Consider the following 20,838-nt stretch of genomic DNA (forward strand, 5'->3'; position numbering starts at 1 on the left):
CTGGGCCCAAGTAACATGCAGTGAGAGAAAATCTGGATTTATGATGGAGGCAAAGGAATCAAAATGAACTTTGCGCAGTAGTCAGTCCTTAATAAGTAAAGAATGGTTTTAAAGACAAAATGTGGGCATTATTCTTCAGACGACATAAATGAATCACAGTTTCTAAAATACATAATATACAAGAAACTAAAACGGGAACTTCAGTGGATTAGTCATGCAGAAGCAGAAAAAAGTAGAAACTTAAAGTGCCTGCAGAGAGAAAAAAGATGAATGCCAGTACTAAAAAGAGATGCTGGGACTCAGGTGAAGCCTGCCATACAATCTGCAAATACCCCATGCCCTAGCTCTATAGCACAGGGGGACCCAAGCTAGGACCTTCCTTTTGAAATAATGCAATTGTATAACTGTTTGCAGAGTTTCTGCTAAAGACTCAGAAAACTAGAAAGTACCTTTCAAATGCTATCTTTGTGCAAGACTTTAAAATACAAGGCTGGCCTAGAAACTAAATGGTATATTGTGCATAAGAAGTGACCCACAACATTCTATCTTAAAAATATCCTCAGAAACAAACTGATTTGATTTTTAAGTGCATCCACACTTGAAACATAACAGGGGTGCAACTAGTAATACAGAATTGTCAGGAGGGAGAGGGATCTCATTACACTGATTTTGAAATTTCTGATAGCCTGGAGATGTACACACTATAACAGAAAGGATGTGTGAACAAAATGCAGCTATCTGTTTCAGCTGGATTTGAGAAAACAGTGTGGCGAGCAGAGGAGGACATCTCTTTTAGTGTGGGTTTGATTCATGTAACAAACTGAACACGTGGTCTGCACAAGTATCAACCTGAGCTATACAGAGATCTAGTACTAGAACAACAGAAGGATGCGATCTTTTGCACAGAGTGCCTCTGTCCTGTGCAAAACATCTCATTCCTCTGTCGTATTAATACTGGGGGTTCATTATTAGAACTCCTGAACTACAATGCACTCTAATCAAATACTACTTCATTTTAGCAGTGATAGAGAGTTTAATTACACAGTTGCTGTCAGTGTTAACTTCTATTAGCTTAGTAGAAAATAATTTGGGATTCTTAAAACTGTAACAAATAGGATCTGACCTTAAAAGATATGATAATAAATGGGCTTCACTAAGTATTCATCTCAATCTATCCTAAAAGTTACTGCAGGGATAGGAGCATTATGCACAGCAAGAACTCCATCGCCATTACAGACACATTATCACATGTGACAATATATAACCGAAACATGTATTTAATGTCAAATCAGGTCATCCTGTACATTTGTATTCCTGTAATCCACATTACTGTAGCCAATAACATGTTGAAACTGACGTGTGACAGTATGCTTAGAACAGAAAAACAGAAAAATGCACAAGTAGGTTTATACATTTGCAATATAAAGGCCACAGTTTACTGGCTTACCAGTAAATATTGAAGGATTTACTTTTAAATCAAAATGGTTTTCCCCGGTAAGAAAGCAGAGATATTGAGAATTGCTGTATCATTTCACCTGTGGATACAGGTCACCTGTCAATAAAACATAGGGCAATGGTAGAACATGGCTGGTGCCACCCTCCGGTAGTTGTGCATGGTCTTGAAACTTCACCAGTGATGGAAGAGCCTAATTGCGCATACGTTTAGATCTAAAGTCCAATAAAGGCAATAGTGCATAAGATGTCGTTAACCCTTCTACAAGAAATACTCATTTCCATGAGAGTGGTTCAGATCACAGTTACTGATGTAATATTTGGCCAGCAATTCAAAATGTTTCATATTCTTTTGGAAATGTTCTTTTTTAACTCCCATATTCAATATTATTGCATTCAAATTTTGTAAGACGATCTTATGCTGCTGATGAGGGCAGGGCTCCTTGCGTTTTTCCTATGTCACAACTACTTAGCTTTGCACCCTGGTTCTAACGTCTAAAGAGCGTGCTCAGTGAACACAAGCAGCACAAAAGGGTCTCATTGAGCTCCATTTAACATAAGCTACTTATACTCAAAACCTTTGAAACTATGCTTGATTTCTGAATCCACAAGTACATAAGGAAGAGCCTTCATCTTAAGTTCTGGAGTATCTCATTTACGTTGATTAGAAGTTCCCTGAAATAACTGTCATTCTCCCCTGATTTCTGTTCCTCAGACACAAGTTCTTCATACTCTCTTCTGAGAATATTCAGGGTGCTGTTGAGTTTCTGGTCTTCTCTGTATTGGTCTCTGCAGGAAGCCATCAGTAGGTGCACAGTTTTTAGAACTTTTTCGCGGGTGTCATGTTCCGGCATCCCCAGCAGATCTGAAATGATTGTACACCAGCCTTGTTCCATTATCACTGGCACCAAATTTATCTGCTCATACTGCTCAATTTTCTCCTTCATTTGTTCACTGTTACCTTCAAAGTCATGGAGTAAAGCCTGCAAAAAAAAAGTTACAGAGATGATAAAATAAAGCCAGCTACAGTCACTCTTACAACATACAATTCAAGCTGCTGTCTGAATTGAGGATATATGCATATGATATTTAAATCATAAGTTCAAAGGCTTTGAAATGGTCAACGGACTACAACTGGAACATCTTCAATAGTCTTTAAAAAATACTTATTGCAGACTGGGCTACTTCACAGCATACAAATATCCTGCACCTCTAATTGTACTTTTAAATAAAGAGGTATAAAATACCTGCCTTCATATTTAATTCTGAGAGTTTATTTGCATAGTGTCATGATTATTTTGCATGTAAAATATGTTTATAAAGTTAAAGAAAGTATGGGGTAGATTTTAAAACCTACATGTGGGCGTGCTACCCGGCGGTCGCACATGGACGCCTGACTTTATAACATGCGCGTATGTTATAAAATTGGGAATCAGTGCGCGCAAGGGGGTGCACACTAGAGCATCTTGTGCGCGCCGATGCCCGTGGCCTTTCCCCGTTCCCTCCCAGGCCGCTCCAATTTCAGAGCGGCCTCGGGGGGAACTTTCTAACCCCCCAACCTAACTTCCCTTCTCCTTCCCCTAACCCTCCCGCCCCCTAGCACTATCCTAAACCCTCCCTGACCTTTATTTTACCTCCTGCGCCTGCCTCTGGCAAATGGCCACTGTGCCGGAGGCCTCTGGCCTCGCCCCCCCCCGGACCGCCCCGCCCCTCCCCATTTTTGAAGCCCCGGGACATAAGTGCGTCCCTTTCTAAAATAGGCCCGGCGAATGTAACCCCACTTATGCACGTACGGTTTTGAAAATCCAGGCCTTTGTGTTTTCCTGCGTTGGAAAAATATGCACATACTTTCAGAGTGGAAACATTTTGAAATTCAATAAAAGATAAATAAGGTCAAGACTGAAAATAAAAAAGGTAAATGGATAACTTATTCAGCTAAAGTTAGCTGGATAAGTTATCAGGGATATTCAGCATAATAAACGTTTTCCTAAGTATCCGCAAATAAAGTTATCGGATTATTCATAACCATATAACTCTGAAACCTAACTGGTTATGTTTTAATATCAGCAGTTACATTTCAAAGTTATTCACTCCCAAATTAGTAGGCCTACCAGCCCAGTCCCCAACCCCATTGAAATTAATGTTGGACCTGCTGGCTTGATCTCCCCTCCCCCAAACCTTCTGCAAAGGTAGATAAAAAGTTTAAGGAGCATCAAGCTGATAGACCCTCCATTCCCCTGCATGTTTTTCTCAAAATAACCCTTTCTCCAGGCCCCTTCTCATTCCCCTGCCAGCCCAACCCTAACCCTCCTGACTCATTCAGAGCCCCCCAAAATCCTCCAAATAAGTGGCAGATAAGTGGTAAGAGTATTCAAACCTCTGCAATTTTCTGAATAACTCAAAAGTTAACTGGCTAATTCACTCTAAATATCAACCTCAGATCTGATTGTCCTCAGTGTTATATGTTGCTAAATATCCTTTTCATGAACATTTGAAAGTTGTAGGGATGCCTTGTGTCACAGTGTAACAGCTGATATATGGTTACATTGGTAAGTGCAGCAGCAAAGATATGCAAATAGAAACAATAGGATTGGTTCATCCTGAGTCAGCTCTTGATGACCTGCTGATGTTATGTCATTCCCATTTGATCAGCCCTGGCAGTCTCTCTCAAACTTCACCCGGCAATTTTGTGGCTTCAGCACATGCAGTCTGTTATGGATGAGCGTGTTTTGGGGGATCCTTGGGTGCTGTGGGAGATGACCACGCCCACGGGGAGGAGCCCTGTGAGGAGCCACAGCACTGGGCTAGACTCGTAATGCACAAAACACAGTTAGTTCTTCATTAAACAGCTTGAAGAGAGCCACCAGAGGTGGCAGTAGTGAGGCAGTCTGGTAGTTGCAGTCTCCGGGACCTCGATAGAGGGAGCCCTTCTCTCCTTGGTGATAGGAGGTTCCGCAGCAGGTTTCCCAGCTAGGAGATACTGTGGATGAGATAGACACTAGGTGTTTGCTGTTAGTATGCGTGAAAGGTGAGGCAAACAGGGCGAAGTCATTTAGCACCGACGGATGCAACACAGTCAAGCCATCAAGAGCTTCACTAAAATCTATCTCTTTATTTGGATTTAGCTGGCACTAATAACCTCTGTTTAGATATTAATATTGGGGCATAAATTTGCTGTGGGTTCATTTAAAGCAAAAGACAAAAATTCCAGAACGAGTCCTGCTGTAACTAGCTTGGGGGCTGCTGACTCATAGAGCCAGCAGGGATCAATCAGATCCTTTGTAGGCTGTGCTCAGCCAGGAGACTGGAAGCACTAAAGCTTCTTGTGTCCAGATAAGTAAAAAGTTTAAATTTAACTAAGTAAGCGAATCAGGGGGAGGGTCTTTTCAAACTCAATTGCAGATATAGTCCTGAGAACAACCTTGATCAAGGGTTAACTGTTTAACTCCCTCCTTCCCTCTTTACCCACCCACCTACCCCTGGGGTTGGTTTATGATATAGTCTGCCTGAATACATAATTGGCAACAATATAGGGTGGAAATTTGGTAATTCCTCAGGTGTTATCCATCAAATTTACCAAAATGAGGACTATCCAATGCAACAATTGTGGAGCCTTTATATTGAGGGAAATCATCTGGAAACTTAGGGATTGCCCCATTTGTTCAGAACTCTCTTCCATAAAAAAGGAGCTGGCTAAAGCTAAAGCAGAATTAACTGCAATAAAGAAAGTTTCACCTACTTCACAGTATTCCAAAATTAATTCCTCATTACCGCAAACCCCCCCCCAAAAAAAAACCTCAAGGAAAAAGAGGTTTATAGTGCGCTCAGGTAGGATAAGTCCTGCGACCCACAGACACCCATTCTACACAATTGTGCAGCCCACGTGGTTCATGCACTGTATGCCATGTTATGATTTCCACCTCCGTGTTGCATTTTATACGGTTGAAAAAGAATGTCATATTAAAAACGCAAACAGACTGTCTATCTACTGGAGTCATCTACATTATTCAATGTCCGTGCAATTTATGGTATATGGGTAAGACTAAAAGATCTCTGAAAACACGTTTAATTGAACACAGGTCCTGTATCAACACTGGACAGGTTACAGCCCCCCTGGTCACCCATTGCCTACAATATAACCACTCTTTCGATGACTTAAAGGTTTGCGTCTTACAACAGCTGATTCCCTCGTGGCACGGTGGTGATTTTAATCGATCACTATTACAAGCGGAACAGCGCTGGATACACACGTTAGACACTGTTCATCCTGCCGACTTGAATAATATGCTTGAACTGAATGCCTTTTTATGAAGCAATTCTGTTTCTGACTAGGTCCCTGCCGCGAAGCATTTTCGCTGTATTAATAGCGTCTAGTTACCAAGAAGATGCGACGTCTAGTGACGTCATTACGCCTCAAAAGAGCGGGCTATTTAATTATCTTGACTGGTTTGATGCGGTTTCTAGCCCGACACTGTCAGAGAATGATGGCGACTCAGCGTCCTGTTTGAAAAAGGTTGCGACACCAACCAGAAAGCTAAGTACCCTCTAAACTCTTTGATTTTTATAATGTTATGCTGATATGCCCTTTCTCTTTGTTTAAAGACTCTGTGTTACATTGGCTCCTGATGAAGCAACCCCGAGTTGCGAAACACGGGCCGCTGTCGAGCCACTCTCTAATTGACTTTTGGAGATGTACAAATATTCAATATTCAATACATGTGACACGGGCATAGAGAACAGATTTGGAAACTTGTGAACACTGGACAGTGCCTATGTTAAGATCCTGGCCAGACCGCAAATGATAGAGAAGACCGGACGGCTTAGCTCGTCGTCTGAGGCTTGCTGATGCGGTCCCGCCCTATACATTAATTTATTGGTTGGTGAAGAAGCACGTTTGGATGTGCAGAAGCGATACCTTTTGTATTTTTTGGCGTTTTGATTTATAGGTTCGCACGACGTTCTTTGTGTGTTTGTTTGCTAAATAACATCAGTGGGGTAGATATTTAAAACTTAGCAAACTTAGAAAGAATATTCAGCTGCACAATTATGCAACTAAATATCCCTGTCTAATCACATCTTAGCCGGATAGGTCTTATCTGTCTAAGTTTAGACCTGCTATAGAGCAGGTCTCATTTAAACGCATAATTTATCCGGGTAAGTCTGAATATCGCAACTTAGCCGGACAAGTTATCCAACTAAGTGGCACCACCCCATTATGCTCATTGCCCATCCATAAGTTAATTGACTAAAAACGTAGCTGGATAAGGGACTTATACGTCTAAGTGGCAGCCAACATTTAAAGCTGGTTATTCAGCAAGTGTTAATTATCAGACTAAGTAGCTTTTGAATATCGATCTCATTATGATTAAGGCTTTTCTACTCCAGTTAAAGTCCTGCTAAAATATATTCAAACTTGGGGGCTGATGCAATACAGTGCACTCAGCTGAGTGCACTGTTTAACCCGCTGTCGGATGCGGGTTAAATAGGTGCTAATCCATCCCCTAATGCAATAGGGGGATTAGCGCCTATTTAACGCGTGTCCAATGCGGAGTGAATGAGTTAGCGCTCATCACATGCAAATGCATGAGAATGAGGCTATTACTCATTCACTCCAAATGTGTCTCAGACACACATTTATCGCTCAGATATTAACGCCTGCCTGGAGCCTGCCTGGAGCAGGCGTTAATAGCTGAGTGCACTGAAAAAAAAAGAAAGAAACAACTCTGCAGGCCGCTTTGAAGACCGACACGATATGCTCGGCATCGGTTTTCATAACCGGCCGGCTGCAGTAATGAAAACCGATGCCGAGTTTATCGGCATCGGTGTTAATAACTGGCAGACCGCTGGTAACCCCCTAATTTGTTTATTACATGGCACCCCCCTTGCGGGCGCCATGCATGTGCTAAGAAAGCGGGCACTGAAAAGTCAGCACCTGCTTTCTGCAAATGTTATTGTATTGGCCCCTTCAAGTTAGAATCATTTTGTTAGTCTCTCAGTTACAGCTGTATACTGAGAGGCTGTTCAGCTCAGGCTGTGTTATCCCTGAACAGATAATTATCAGACCATCATGCACTGATGCCTTGCATAGGGAGAGCAGAATACAAACTTCACAATCTATTTTCACTGAGGATCAGCAACTCACTGTCACAAAGCAAGTATCTAGTGCCCTCGCAAATGCCTTTCATCAGCTGAATTACTACTAATATATTACAAACAACTCAGCAATAATCTTGGTTTACTTATACCTGAACTTTACAGTTTATATTTCAAACAAATGGTTGCATGCACACAATGGGTTTGAATTAGCACATGCCTAATCTATGTGTGTTGCGTCCGTCGGTATCAGACGGCTTCGACCTCTGTGCCTCACCTTTCTTCCTTCTCTCTCAAGCCTTGGGAAGATGGTTGCTGCCGCGTCTTCATGCCGCTCTCTCCAGCGTCCCCAGAACGGCAACGGCGACTGTGTTCGCCATGATTTTCCTGAGGGCCTCCTAGGGTGCGCACGCGTACACCACCCACGTCTTTATCCACGTCATGGGGGGAACCTCGGGGGCTTCCCCTCCGTGACGTCATCACATCCTGGTATTTAGCCTGCCCTTTGTTGGCTAACAAACTGAGTTAGCAAGGATTGGATTGCCTCCGGTCTAAGCTGCTCTGCCGCTTCCCAGCTGCTGCAGGAAGCTCTCTCTGCCCTTTGGAGTAATTCTTCACTAACCTAGGTACCCGCTCCTCGGGGGCCCTTCTGCTCTATTTCAGGTACCTATCTTGAGACACCGGGTACTCGCTCCTCGAGGACCTGCTCTCTCTAATCTGGTGCCTGCCACTGAACTACTTCTGCCTGCTGGGACCTTCAACTATACAGCTTCTGCATCAGTAAGTACTAACCCTTTCAGTTTGTCTCACCTTCACCTTCAGCGCTCGGTGCCCACGTCCGGGATCTCCCTGCTACGCCGCGCTGTCTATCGCCTACTCGAGTGTGAGACTGGTCTCCTCTGCTGAGGACCCATTCCCCTGGCAGTACCATCGAGCAGTACAATAAATACAACTTCACTGTGTCTGCGTGTATAGAGTCTAGCCTAGTACTGCGGTTCTTCACGGGGCTCCTCCCCGTGGGAGTGGCCATCACCGCAGTACCCAATAATCCACTCCAACACCTCAAAACCATAACAATATGCATGAATTTTTCTATATTTTGACCAGTAACTCAGAGGTCCATTAGCCATTATCAGTCCGGCAGAAAACAGAACATCTCAAAAAGGGACATATGTCCATCACTTTGAAAGCTCATGTACAAAATCTTTATATACATTTTACTGTAGGTCTAATAAAAGGATAGGACAACTTACAAATTAATCTATATTTTATACAGGAGCCTTTGTGCATATTTCTGCAACAATTCATCCATTAAGAATTGTAAATATATTTGAGTATTTCTATAGTATTTTCACCATATATCCAAAAGGTATCTTTACTTAGGACATTACTAATAAATCCACTGAAACTGAGCAAACTGATACACAAGGATGTGTGTCTTGCTTTTTGTCAGTCAAATTGTCAGGGCTTTACGCTTAGCATCCCTCATGTCTAATTAGACTGAACAGTAAAAGTCAACTTATTGTTATGACAGATATTCTAAGATACTGATATGTTTGCAAATAGACATTCAATCATGTACAAAAATAAATATGGACTGCAAGACACGTCCTATATAAGTCTCTGCAAGACTGATTTAGCAATAACATTACTATTTTACCCAATTACAGTTGGATAAACTGAAGCAGCAGGATATAAAATGATGTAGCTAAGACTGACACAGAGTTAGTGGCAGAATGGAGATAAGAATTCACGTTACTGAGTACAAAAGTGTGAAAATATTCACACAGCAAAAAAATAAAAATAAAAAAAAGGTCTTCCAGCTCTGGAAAAGGTTGTGAAAAATGTCTGTGTTAAAAAATATTTTGACATAATTCAATGGGAAAATTTTAATTTACTTTTTGTGCAAAACATCCCCCTCCTCATATACTTTTTCTTAATAGCAAAATACCAAAGACTCTTGTCTTGTCTAGACTGTAAGCTTTACATAGCAGGGACTGTCTGTGTTTCTACAGTGCAGTGTACGTTGAGTTGCACTATAGAAATGACAAGTAGTAGTAGTAGTAGTACTAGCAAAAATTTTCACATTTCAGCGTTTATATCAAAACACCAATGACCGCTATACCGTTCCAAAGATAGAATATCACAAGAAAACAACACATTTATTATGGTAAATTTCCAGATGTTAAATATCCGGATACAAGAACACTTAGGTTGCATTAGATGAAAGAAAACAGAAGTCCCATTAGTATCTCATTGGATTGAGAAAAATCATACAGTGGTTGATTTGAAATTTGCTGTGCTAGCACCATTTTCCCAGACAAAGGGGAGGACCTTTTCAAAATACCTTTTGGAAACAGAACAAACTTTCATTTTTAAGAGGAATACTGTTACACCTTACGGACTGAACAAAGAAATGGAGTGGGCAGTTTTTTATTGAAGAAATTATTGAGGGTTGCTATGTGATGAATCTCTATGCGGAGTTAGCAATCTGTTAGGAATCTCCGTGCGGAGTAGCAATCTGTTAGGAAAGCTCTGTGTTAGAGCTGGGAATTAGCAATTTGATGTAAATGGCTCCTAAAGAAGGAGGAGTCAGCGATCTTGTTGTCTCAGATATCGTCTTGCTAAGGAGTAGCAATCTGTAATGAATCTGATAAGTTGTGGGTGGATCCTTGGGCCGGTGGCAGATGACCATGCCCCTGGGAGGATATCCTGAGAGGGACCACCGGCTAGGCTTGAGTATGGAGACAGACACACATTAGTTCTTTTATTAAACAGGTTTTTGAAACTACCAGAGATGGCAGTAGTGAGCTGATATGCCCGGCAGGGCTGTAGTCCCTCAGGTACTGGAACAGCGATCCAGGATGGCTGAGCTGTTGAGAAACTGTGAAAGTGAGTAGGCAGAGTTCATGAACAGAACTAGATGACAAAACTCACATAAGGTCTCAAGGAAGCTCAGGAGCTGGAAAGGTTTAGGCCTTTGAGGAGCGAGTACCTGGTTCCAGGGAAAGCTCTGAGAGAGCGATGGTAACTCACAATTGTTTGTAGCAGCGATAGCTTCCAGGAGGTAGAGAATTTTCAGAGTGTCCAGGAACATGGGCCCTCGAGGAGCGAGTACTGGTTCCTATCTGTAATATGAAAGTAAAGAAAAAGAGCGAGGCCCCCCCGAGGAGCGGGTACCTCTGGTAAGTCCAAGGAGGCAGAGTAGCTTGGAAAGCCGAAGCGAATCCCTTGCTAACTCAGTTTGTTAGCGATATAAAGACCTTTAAATATTGGAAGCGGATGACGTCATCTCAGGGAAACACCCTTGAGGTTCGCGCTCTTGCTGGTACTTCAATCAGAGCGCGGAACCCCTAGGTCTTCAGGCAACATGGTGGATCTGCAACGTCGAGCCGGTCCAGGGACGCCAGAGGGAGACGGCATGGAGATGCCGCGGCAGCCAGCCATCCATCAGACCCGGAGGGAGTTGCCACAGAGGTAAAGAGGGCGGAGTGAGGACATCGAGCAGCGACGGTCACAACATGCTAGAAGAGGATCTGGATTTGGTTGGAAGACTCCATTTCTGTTTTGTATCAGAGGACATCCAGACCTGCCATGAGGTTTTCTTGAGAAGGAGCGAACATTTTATTTGATATATACCATATTTCTTTATGATAGGTCATGTAGTTCATTTAAGATTAGTCCCCATTATTTTGAGAAGAAAATGGTTACTTCAGTTCAAGTAAGTCAAAGTAATTTATTCTACACTATTAGTTAGTGCCAGACAATATGAACGTTAAAGTTCCCAATATATTTTCTAATTTTAGAATTGTGAATACTCCATTCCCCTGATACAGGCTTTTGATGCCGAAACACTGCAGGTTCGGAAAGGGTGGAAGCTGGTGGCGAAACCTGATAGAAACACAGCCGGTATAAAGACAAGAGAAAGCTGCTTCATGATGAAGGGAAAACAAAATTAAAAGATAGGGGACAACATATGAAACAGATAAAAAGTTTTCTAAGCAGTTTTCCATAAAAGGATTTTCCAAGTTCTGTTTCTAATAGTGACTTGTGAGCCTTCCAAGGAAACATATTGAAGTTTTCCTCTCTTTATATAAATATTGGCTAATGATGATATATAACGTCTGTATAGGGGGTATTGTCCCCTCTTACATAAATTCCTGTCATATGTGGTTTTTTGAGATTTGACAAATATATTTGTTATATGTACGCTTCCATGACCTATATAGTAGATGGTTATATGAAAATATATATGCGACTTAATAGGTTTAGCATGTTATGTAAAAAAGCCTTTTGATAAAATTATGAAATTGAGGTATAATTTACCATAATAAATGTTGATATTATTGACATTAGGATTCTCTTACAAAAAAAATTATTGCAAAAAAAAAAAAAAGTTGATTTTACTGTTCATTTACTGTAAATTTCAGTATTTTCCATATTTTACACAGATTCTTCCATTAAAGTCCATGGAGTAGTTCTGTGAATATCAATGTTGTGACACATTCAGGAAATTATTAGTACAATAAAGGTGTTTGCTCTTTGCATGTCTTTACTACTATGTTGATTCCCAATCTGAGTGCTAAAAAGCTATATTATCCCTTTTCTGTAGTGACAATGTGACTGATGTAACTTGGCAGCAGAGGCACCAGTATTACCTTTTCCACAATCATGTCATAGAGAAGTGTAACCACGCGAATGCAGAGGACCTCTGCTCCTTTCTCTCGGAAGAAGCTTCTTAGTATTTGAAGACCACCGTGCTTGAGGAATTGTTGCTGGGCATAGGGAAAATGCCGCAGCATCGAAGACAAAGCGAAGAGTGCCTGTGTAACAGAGGAATTAAGAGTTAAGAGTCCTTAATTAAGGCACAACAGTGTGTAGTTAGCATGAAACCCTGCCAGAAATCTTTAATACTCAGAGCACTTACCTTTCCACTGTTTGTATTAATGTTACCCTAAGATACACTACAGCAAGTATCAGAACAAGTCAACTAGGACCCTAAAATAATTCTGCTTGCAAAGACATCATAGTGTTTCTCTTAACCAGTAAGAAAATACACCCTCATTTATTTATCTTGCTCTACTATTCCATTAGGCTCACAAATTAAATTGCTCATCTGGAAACAGCTGTCTGTCCTTAATGATGAAGTTCTGTGTTGACTCTCAAACTAACAAGAGTAGAATTTCTGGGTAGAGGCTCAAAGAAGCTAGCAGTTTGCACATTTGTTTAATCCACTTCAAGCAGGATTCCTGCTCTGCTAGATTAAGGTAACTCATCTAGAAAGAGCAAGGGCAGAGCAAACACTTTAGAAGGAACTAAAACCACAAGTAGATGCCCACAATATTTAAAATGCTACAGGGCAATGTGCCTCACACCATAGTTTAAGCACATCTGAAAGCAGCAAACAATAGGAAATTTCCATTTCATCTCAATCTAAATGGAATCAGAATTCTGGCACACAACATTAAAAGAGCTGTAAATTAGTTTTGAAACTAAAGACCTGGGGAAAGCCAACAGATGTGTAATAGCAGGTGACTTGGGCTTACACATTCTTTAGGGAAGATGTGACAATAACTCTAGCTAGGACTTTTGCAAAGGTGAAAAGTGATTTAAATCAGTTTTCGCCCTAATTCAGCAGATACCAATGATATGCACTGAAAAAATGCAGCAGCAGGCAAGTTCAACCATCACTTGCAGCAAAGACAGCATTTCCTTATTTACTGCCCCTAAATCTGCCCGTCACTGTCAGACAGAAGAGGGGGGTGGGCCACAATTGTAGCCGTCAGAGGACTCCTCTAGCCAACAGGAATCATCAACAATGCTTCTTACTTTCTGCTGCTGACCTCTCCTCTTTGGGCTTCCCTCTGCAGAGTCCTACAATCTTGTAAGTCCCAGCGGGCCCTGTAATTGCAGAGGGAAGCCCAAAGAGGAAGAGTCAGCAGCATGAAAGAAATGCTGCTCATCTAACTCCTGCTGGATGCACACTAAAAGAAATTCCACAGGGTGGAGATCACATGGGCGTATGGGGGAGAGGTCACGTGGGTGGGGAGAGAACAAATCATTGTGCCAGCAGTCATAGGGGTAGAGGAAACATGATTATTGTGCTAAGAAGCCAAGAGGGTGGAAGAGAGATTATTAAATAGAAACACAGAAACATAGAAATGATGGCAGAAGACGACCAAATGGTCCATCCAGTCTGCCCAGCAAGCTTTCACACTTGTTTTTTTCTCATACTTATCTGTTACTCTTGGCCCTTAGTAACCTTTTGGTTCCAATTCCCTTCCACCCCTGCCATTAATGTAGAGAGCAATGCTGTAACTGCTGTAAACCGACATGATATGATTTTATCATGAATGCCGGTATAGAAAAAGCTCTAAATAAATAAAATAAATAAATCTAAGTGAAGTATCTAGCTTAATTGGTTAGGGGTAGTAACTGCCTCAATAAGCAAGCTACTCCCATGCTTATTTGTATACCCAGCCTGTGCAATTCAGTCCTTGTTGGATGTTGTCTGAATATAAATCCACTTTTAATCATTCCCCCTGCCGTTGAAGCAGAGAGCTATGCTGGATATGCATTGAAAGTGAAGTATTAGGCTTAATTGATTTGGGGCAGTAACCGCAATAACAAGCAAGCTACACCCATGCTTATTTGTTTACCCAGACTATGTAATTCAGTCCTTGTTGGTCGTTGTCTGAATACAAATCATCTTTTCTTCATCCCCCCCTTGCCATTGAAGCAGAGAGCTCCTCTGGATATGCATTGAAAGTGAAGTATCAGGCTTATTTGGTTTGGGGTAGTAACCGCCGTAACAAGCAAGCTACTACCCGCTTTTTTGTGAATGCAAACCTTTTTTCCACATTTCTTCTTGCCGTTGAAGCATAGAGCAATGTTGGAGTCGCATTAACCGTGTGTATGTTTATTGAATAAGGGTATTATTTCCAGGTAGTAGTCATCATTCCCACAAGCCACCCTCTCTTCATTCACATCCTCTAGACTTTATGGATCCACAGTGTTTATCCTACACCCCTCTGAAGTCCTTCACAGTTTTGGTCTTCACTACGTCCTCCGGAAGGGCATTCCAGGCATCCACCACCCTCTCTGTGAAGAAATACTTCCTGACATTGGTTCTGAATCTTCTTCCCTGGAGCTTCAAATCATGACCCCTGGTTCTGCTGATTTTTTTTTCCAATGGAAAAGGTTTGTCATTGTCTTTGGATCATTAAAACCCTTCAAGTATCAGAAAGTCTGTATCATATCACCTCTGCTCCTCCTTTCCTCCAGGGTGTACATATTTAGATTCTTCAATCTCTCCTCATAAGTCATTTGATGAAGACCATCCACCTTTTTGGTTGCCCTTCTATGGACCGCCTCCATCCTGTCTCTGTCCTTTTGGAGATATGGTATCCAGAACTGAGCACAGTACTCCAGGTGAGGCCTCACCAAGGACCTGTACAAGGGGATAATCACTTCCCTTTTCTTACTCGCTATTCCTCTCTCTGTGCAGCCCACCATTCTTCTGGCTTTAGCTATCGCCTTGTCACATTGTTTCCCTGACTTCAGATCATTAGACACTATCACCCAAGGTCTCTCTCCTGCTGCGTGCACATCAGGCCTTCAACCCCCATAGAATAAGGTTCTTTCGGATTACCACACCCATATGCATGTCTCTGCACTTCTTGGCATTAAATCTCAGGTGCCGTATTTTCGACCACTCCTCCCCAGCCCCTCCTGGATGCATCCATTGTGAGCGTAAGTTGATGGGGAGATAATAGGAAAGGTGCTCCCGAGGTAAGGTTGTTGGTGTTTTTCCACCATTGAATGTTGATGTGCATTTGAGTCGTAAGTTGTATCCTGGTTGAGAGGGGTTGAAAGTATTGAGATCATTGATTCTTTAGTCCCCATTGTAGGTGGCGCATGTGTAGTCTGGTGTATGGAACTACATGGATAGCTGCCGCCATGTGACCCAGTAACTGGAGGACTTGACGTGCCGAAGTATATGATCAGTTGCATAGACTTCGAGCTAGTGAGGATAGCATTTGAATCCTGTCCTGCGGAAGGTATGCTCTCTGTTGTGTTGTATTGATGAGCGCTCCAATGAACTGTAGTGTTTGGGTTGGTTGCAGGTTGTACTTCTTGTAATTTATTATGAAGCCCAATGACTGAAGGCAATTGATTGTTTGGAACGTGTGATTCCGTAGAGTAGCCTGATCCAAGGCTACGAAAAGCCAGTCGTCCAGATAGGGAAATATCTGGATCGACAGTTGTCTGAGGTGAGCCACCACCACCGCTAAACATTTTGTGAACACTCTTGGGGCTGAAGAGAAGCCAAAGGGTAGAACTTTGTATCGATAGTGGCTGTTCTGAGCTTGAAAGCAAAGGTTTTGCCAGGAAGAAGGGTGCATGGGTATATGGGAGTATGCATCCTTCATGTCTATGGAATATAGCCAGTCGTTGGGCTGTAAGAGGGAAAGAATAGTTTTTAGAGACATCATCTTGAATTTTTCTTTCTGAATGTGTTTGTTGAGATTCCGTAGGTCTAAGATGGGTCGAAGACCTCTGGACTTTTTTGAGATGAAGAAATAATGGGAGCAGAATTCCCGATTTTCCTGTGATATTGGAATTCTTTGAATGGATTTTTGGCTTTGTAGATTTTGTAACTGTCCTGAAGGTAGTGAGTGGGTTGATGTATTCCGGGGGGAGGGAATAATAGGGAGGCATGGGAGTGTTACAAAATGTATTTGGTAGCCTTCCCTTATGATGTTCAGCACCCAAGAATCTGAGGTAATTGCCTCCCAATTGGCATAGAATAGCCGGAGGCGACCTCCTATGTATGGTGGTGGAGGTGGGTCGGGATAGCTCAAAAAGATGAAGTCTGTTTTTGAGGGGGTGCTGGTGCTGGCTTTTGCGGTCATTGTTGACCAATCTCAGACTCATCAATCCATGGGATTGATGAGTCTGAGATTGGTATCTCTAGTGGGAATAATTTTGCGTTCGATAGGTATTGTATGGTTTTAAAGGGTGCCCTTGAGTAGGATTTCTTCTTGAATGAAGGGTAAAATTTCCTGGACGAGGTATGGGGATCCGTAGGAGAAGTGAGTGACAGTACCGTGGTACTCTGTTCTTTAAGAAGGGTAACGGTTTCCACAAACATGTCACCAAAAAGATTGTCACCTAGACATGGTATGTCCGCTAACATGGTATGTTCGCTAACTTATAGTGGACGTCCTCTCTTATAGCGCTCGCTCTCATCTCATCGTCTTGCTGCTATAGCTGTAGCCGAAGATCTTGCGGAAGACTCAAATGACTCATACACAGACCGAAGTAGATGACGAAGTCCTTCTTCCATGTCTGTAAATGGCTGTGGAAGAGTATTATCAAAGGCTAAACATATGGGACATAATCTCTGAAGACATTCAAATAAATACCGGATTACGTAAAACTGATGGTGTTGAACTTTTGTTGCTAGCATGGACGAATAGTATACTTTACGGCCGAAGTCATCCATGGACTTATGGTCCTTCCCTGGTGGTGAATTGGCATGAAGTTTTGACCTTTTTGCCTTTGATAGTGCAGATTCCACTACTATTGAGTTGTGTGGCAATTGTGTGACATCGTAAATTGTTGAATTACGCATATGGTTCTTGAAGTCCGTTTTCCTTGATGTAGTTGTGGTGGTAAAAGGTTTCTCCCACATTTTACGAAGGACTGTATCCAGTACTTTATGTGGTGGTAGAGCTGTTGGCTCTGGAGGCATTTCGAATATGTTCAGTATTCCAAGAACCTCCGTCCTAGGATCAGGAATCTTTCCCGTCTCTATATTTAAAAGAGAGCCTACTTTCTCGATGAACTTTGCGTAGGACAAGTCTTCGGGAGGGGGAATAAGGTTCCGGGAGACCTTCTGGAGGGTCAGATGAAAAACCTGTAGATGAACCAGGGGACGATGACCATGGCGAGTTTGGAAAGTCCGGTTGATCAGCAATTGGAGATGGTGCTGACGGCTGAGAGGGAAGGAGTGGAGTTGGCAAAGGCTGAGAAGGCACAAGTGAAGGCTGAGGATGTACCGTGTTGAGATCTTGAAGAAAAGTATTTAATGCCTGCGAAATCTGTAACATCTATTTAGTTTGTGCAGGTCCTGAAAAAGGAGCTGGTCCTGAAGGCATTGCTGCTATGAGTGAGTCTTGAGGAAGGGATTGTGGAAGACCCATGAGAATAAGAATCTTCGCTAGAGGTGTCGGAGTCATGGACAGAGACTAGTTCCAGATGCGGGTCAGAATCTGTGTCACTAGGTTTTGAAGATGTTAAATGTTTCGTTTTTTGTGACTTTTTAAGACATTCCTGACAGCAGTATAGGCTGCGACAAGGCTGGTGTCCTGTGCATCGGAATTTGAGGTTGACTTGATAGCGTCGCACGTTTTAAGCCATGATGCTCTGAGGCATCACGTGGCACAGACGCTGTACGCTTAGATGCGCCTTTGTGCGCCAATGTGTTGTGCGCGTCGCTGTGCACGCCGATGTGTCATGTGCGCTGATACATCATGCGCCGATGATTTATACGCCGGGCTAAGCGCTGAAGCGTCGTGCACGCTGTCCAACTTTGGCCGATTTGATTTTTTATGACCCGATTTCTTCAGTGTCGATGAGTGGGATCGAGCGGGTTCAGTAAACTGAAACCCACGCAGCTCATGAGGGGATTTCTGTGAAAGAGGAGTTGCGGCCTCTTCACTGGCCTTGGTGGATTGACCGACCTGGCCGAGGTACCCTCTAGCGATGCAGACCTTTTTGACAGAGTCTTCTTCAGTCTCTTCGACGGTCCCGGCGAAGACTGCATTGACAATACCTTTAGACATGCAATTTTTTCTGCACGCTTCCTTTGGGCTCTGGGAAACATACGAGCACAGTCCCGGCATGAGACTTGGTCGGGTTCCGGTCCCAGGCAAATATAGCAGTAATTATGTCCATCTGTAATAGACATAATTTTACCGCATTGGCAGTACTTAAATCCGGATGGCTTAGGAGCCATCACTGCCTAAAGAATTGAAGAAAAAAACAAATTTTGAGAAAAAATCTCTTCAGAGACGAGGAGGAGAAAAAAACCCCGCGTGCAGACTTGCTCGCGGAAAAAGAGACTGAGGTAACAAGGCAATCGCGCGGGAAGCTCACTGCGCAGCCATACAGAGTTCAAAACTCTGTACTAACTGAGAAAACTCCGCCTACTGACCGGTCGCGAGACACTCCCAGACAGCCTGGCTAATTCAGCCCTGCTATCGAGGGGAAAACTAAGTCTATTCCATGCTACTGATGCCAGTAATAGCAGTGGCTATTTTCTAAGTCAACTTGATTAAAAGCCGTTAATGGACTTCTCCTCCAAGAACTTATCCAAACCTTTTTTAAACCCAGCTACACTAACTGCACTAACCATATCCCCTGGCAACAAATTCCAGATTTTAATTGTGTGTTGAGTGAAAAAGAACTATCTTTGATTAGTTTTAAATGTGCTACATGCTAACTTCATGGAGTGCCCCCTAGTCTTCCTATTATCCAAAAAAGTAAATAACCGATTCACATTTACCCATTTTAGACCTCTCATGATTTTAAACACCTCTATCATATTCCCCCCTCAGCTGTCTCTTCTCCAAGCTGAACAGTCCTAATCCTCTTTAGTCTTTCCTCATAGGGGAGCCTCTCCATCCCCTTTATCATTTTGGTCACCCTTCTCTGTACCTTCTCCATCACAACTATCTTTTTTGAGATGTGGCGACCAGAGTTGTACACAGTATTCAAGGTGCGGTCTCACCTGCAAGAAACTGCTGCCTGCCAGTTTCTTGCAGAATTGCATGAGGATGTTGGTGCCATTTGATTCAAACTTATCCAGCAGGGCCATGACTGGTCAGCTGGGGCTGAGATGAGGAAGATGACTGAGTGAGGAGATGGTGAAGACTTGGAAGTCGGGTGAAGAAACTGTAGCATGAAGAGAGTAAAACAAAAATTATGGGGATGGAAGTGCGTGTGTGTGTATAGGAATGGAGGGTTAGTTCATGACAGGGAAGTCAAGCCAGAGCCGGCTAATTGGCTAAAGCTAAAGCCTCTTAGGATTTGTCCAGCTCTAGCCCTATTGAGTATGTATGTGACTTACAAGCAAGTGCATGTTATGTGTGTCTTAAGGCTTGCAATTCTACCATGATTTAACTTCATCCCCCCCACCAAGAAAAGGCCTGCAGATCTTTTGCAGGAACATATGGAAGTGTGCAGCAGGTGGCATGGATTAATTATTATTATTATGAGGTCAATAATCAAAAGGATTTGTCTGACTACATTTATGACGTAGTCAAACAAATCTGTGCTTTAAATATTTCCATCAAGCCCAGGATGCTGGGCTTGATGGACCCTTGGTCTGACCCAGCATGGCAATTTCGTATGTTCTTATGTTCCTGTTCTTCAGACAATTTTTAGCTGTAAAAGCAGCTCCAAAAGTGTCCATATATCAGACAGATCTCTTATTTATTTAAAATTCTTTAAACCGCTTGTTCCATGCAGCATTTCACAGCGGCTTATATAGTATTACATAGATAACTATAAAACAGAAATAGAAGAAGAAATTACAATCATTTACTCAAACTACTAGAACCTGTGAAGATCAGAAATATTATTTAGAAATTCATTCTACTACATATATACACATTAAAAGGTGAATTTTAAAAGCTCGAAGTGTGCAGCAATCAGGGGATGTGCGAACGTTGGGCCAGTAAGCGCTGAGCGGATTTTAAAAGCTGCCCGCATACGCTCGCAAATGCATACATCTCAGAAGTTCTGAAAAAGGGGCGAGGTTTGGGCAGAACAGGGGCATTCTGCGATTTACACGCAACCTGAACGTTGCGTGTAAATACTTACACGCACTGGGGTCCCCTGCCGTGTAACTTTACTTCTGCTATGGATGACGTGTAAGTGATTAAACAAAAAATCTAGGCAGATCAGTAGGGATTAAAGCAGGGCGTCCCAAACTTTTAGCCAATGTGATCCCATTTTAGCACTTGAAAATTCACACGACCCCAGAGGACAACCAAACTTAATTAGCGATGGTGTAGTTCGCCTCCAACAATCTCTCCACTCACCATTCCTGCACTCCAACTGATCCCCTCTCTCATCCTCCATCCCCCTCCAGAGGACCTCTCAACCTCTGCCTCTCCAGCTGATCCTCTCTTACATCCCCCAGTTCCTCTCCCCTTCCCAGCCTAGCCTCTCGTTCACCCACTTCAGCTTTTTACATCCTCCCCACTGTACCTCTCTCATCTC

The 20,838-nt window shown here is 42.6% G+C and overlaps 1 protein-coding gene across 2 annotated transcripts in view; it reads right to left on the reverse strand.

The window, feature by feature from the left end:
• Positions 1-1,261: 1,261 nt before the first annotated feature.
• SIL1 (SIL1 nucleotide exchange factor) overlaps positions 1,262-20,838 on the reverse strand; it is a 384,707-nt gene continuing 365,130 nt past the window's right edge. The window contains exons 9-10 of one of the 2 annotated variants that reach the window (XM_029583702.1): positions 12,204-12,368; positions 1,262-2,435 (exon numbers count right to left, since the gene is read on the reverse strand). In XM_029583702.1, coding sequence (XP_029439562.1) covers positions 2,082-2,435; positions 12,204-12,368 — 519 coding nt within the window. In that variant the 3' untranslated portion in view covers positions 1,262-2,081. The remainder of the gene's footprint in view (positions 2,436-12,203; positions 12,369-20,838) is intronic. The other variant, XM_029583703.1, reaches the window with a different exon arrangement.

This window comes from Rhinatrema bivittatum, chromosome 18 (genome assembly GCF_901001135.1).
Source record: "Rhinatrema bivittatum chromosome 18, aRhiBiv1.1, whole genome shotgun sequence".
Lineage (NCBI taxonomy): Eukaryota > Metazoa > Chordata > Amphibia > Gymnophiona > Rhinatrematidae > Rhinatrema > Rhinatrema bivittatum.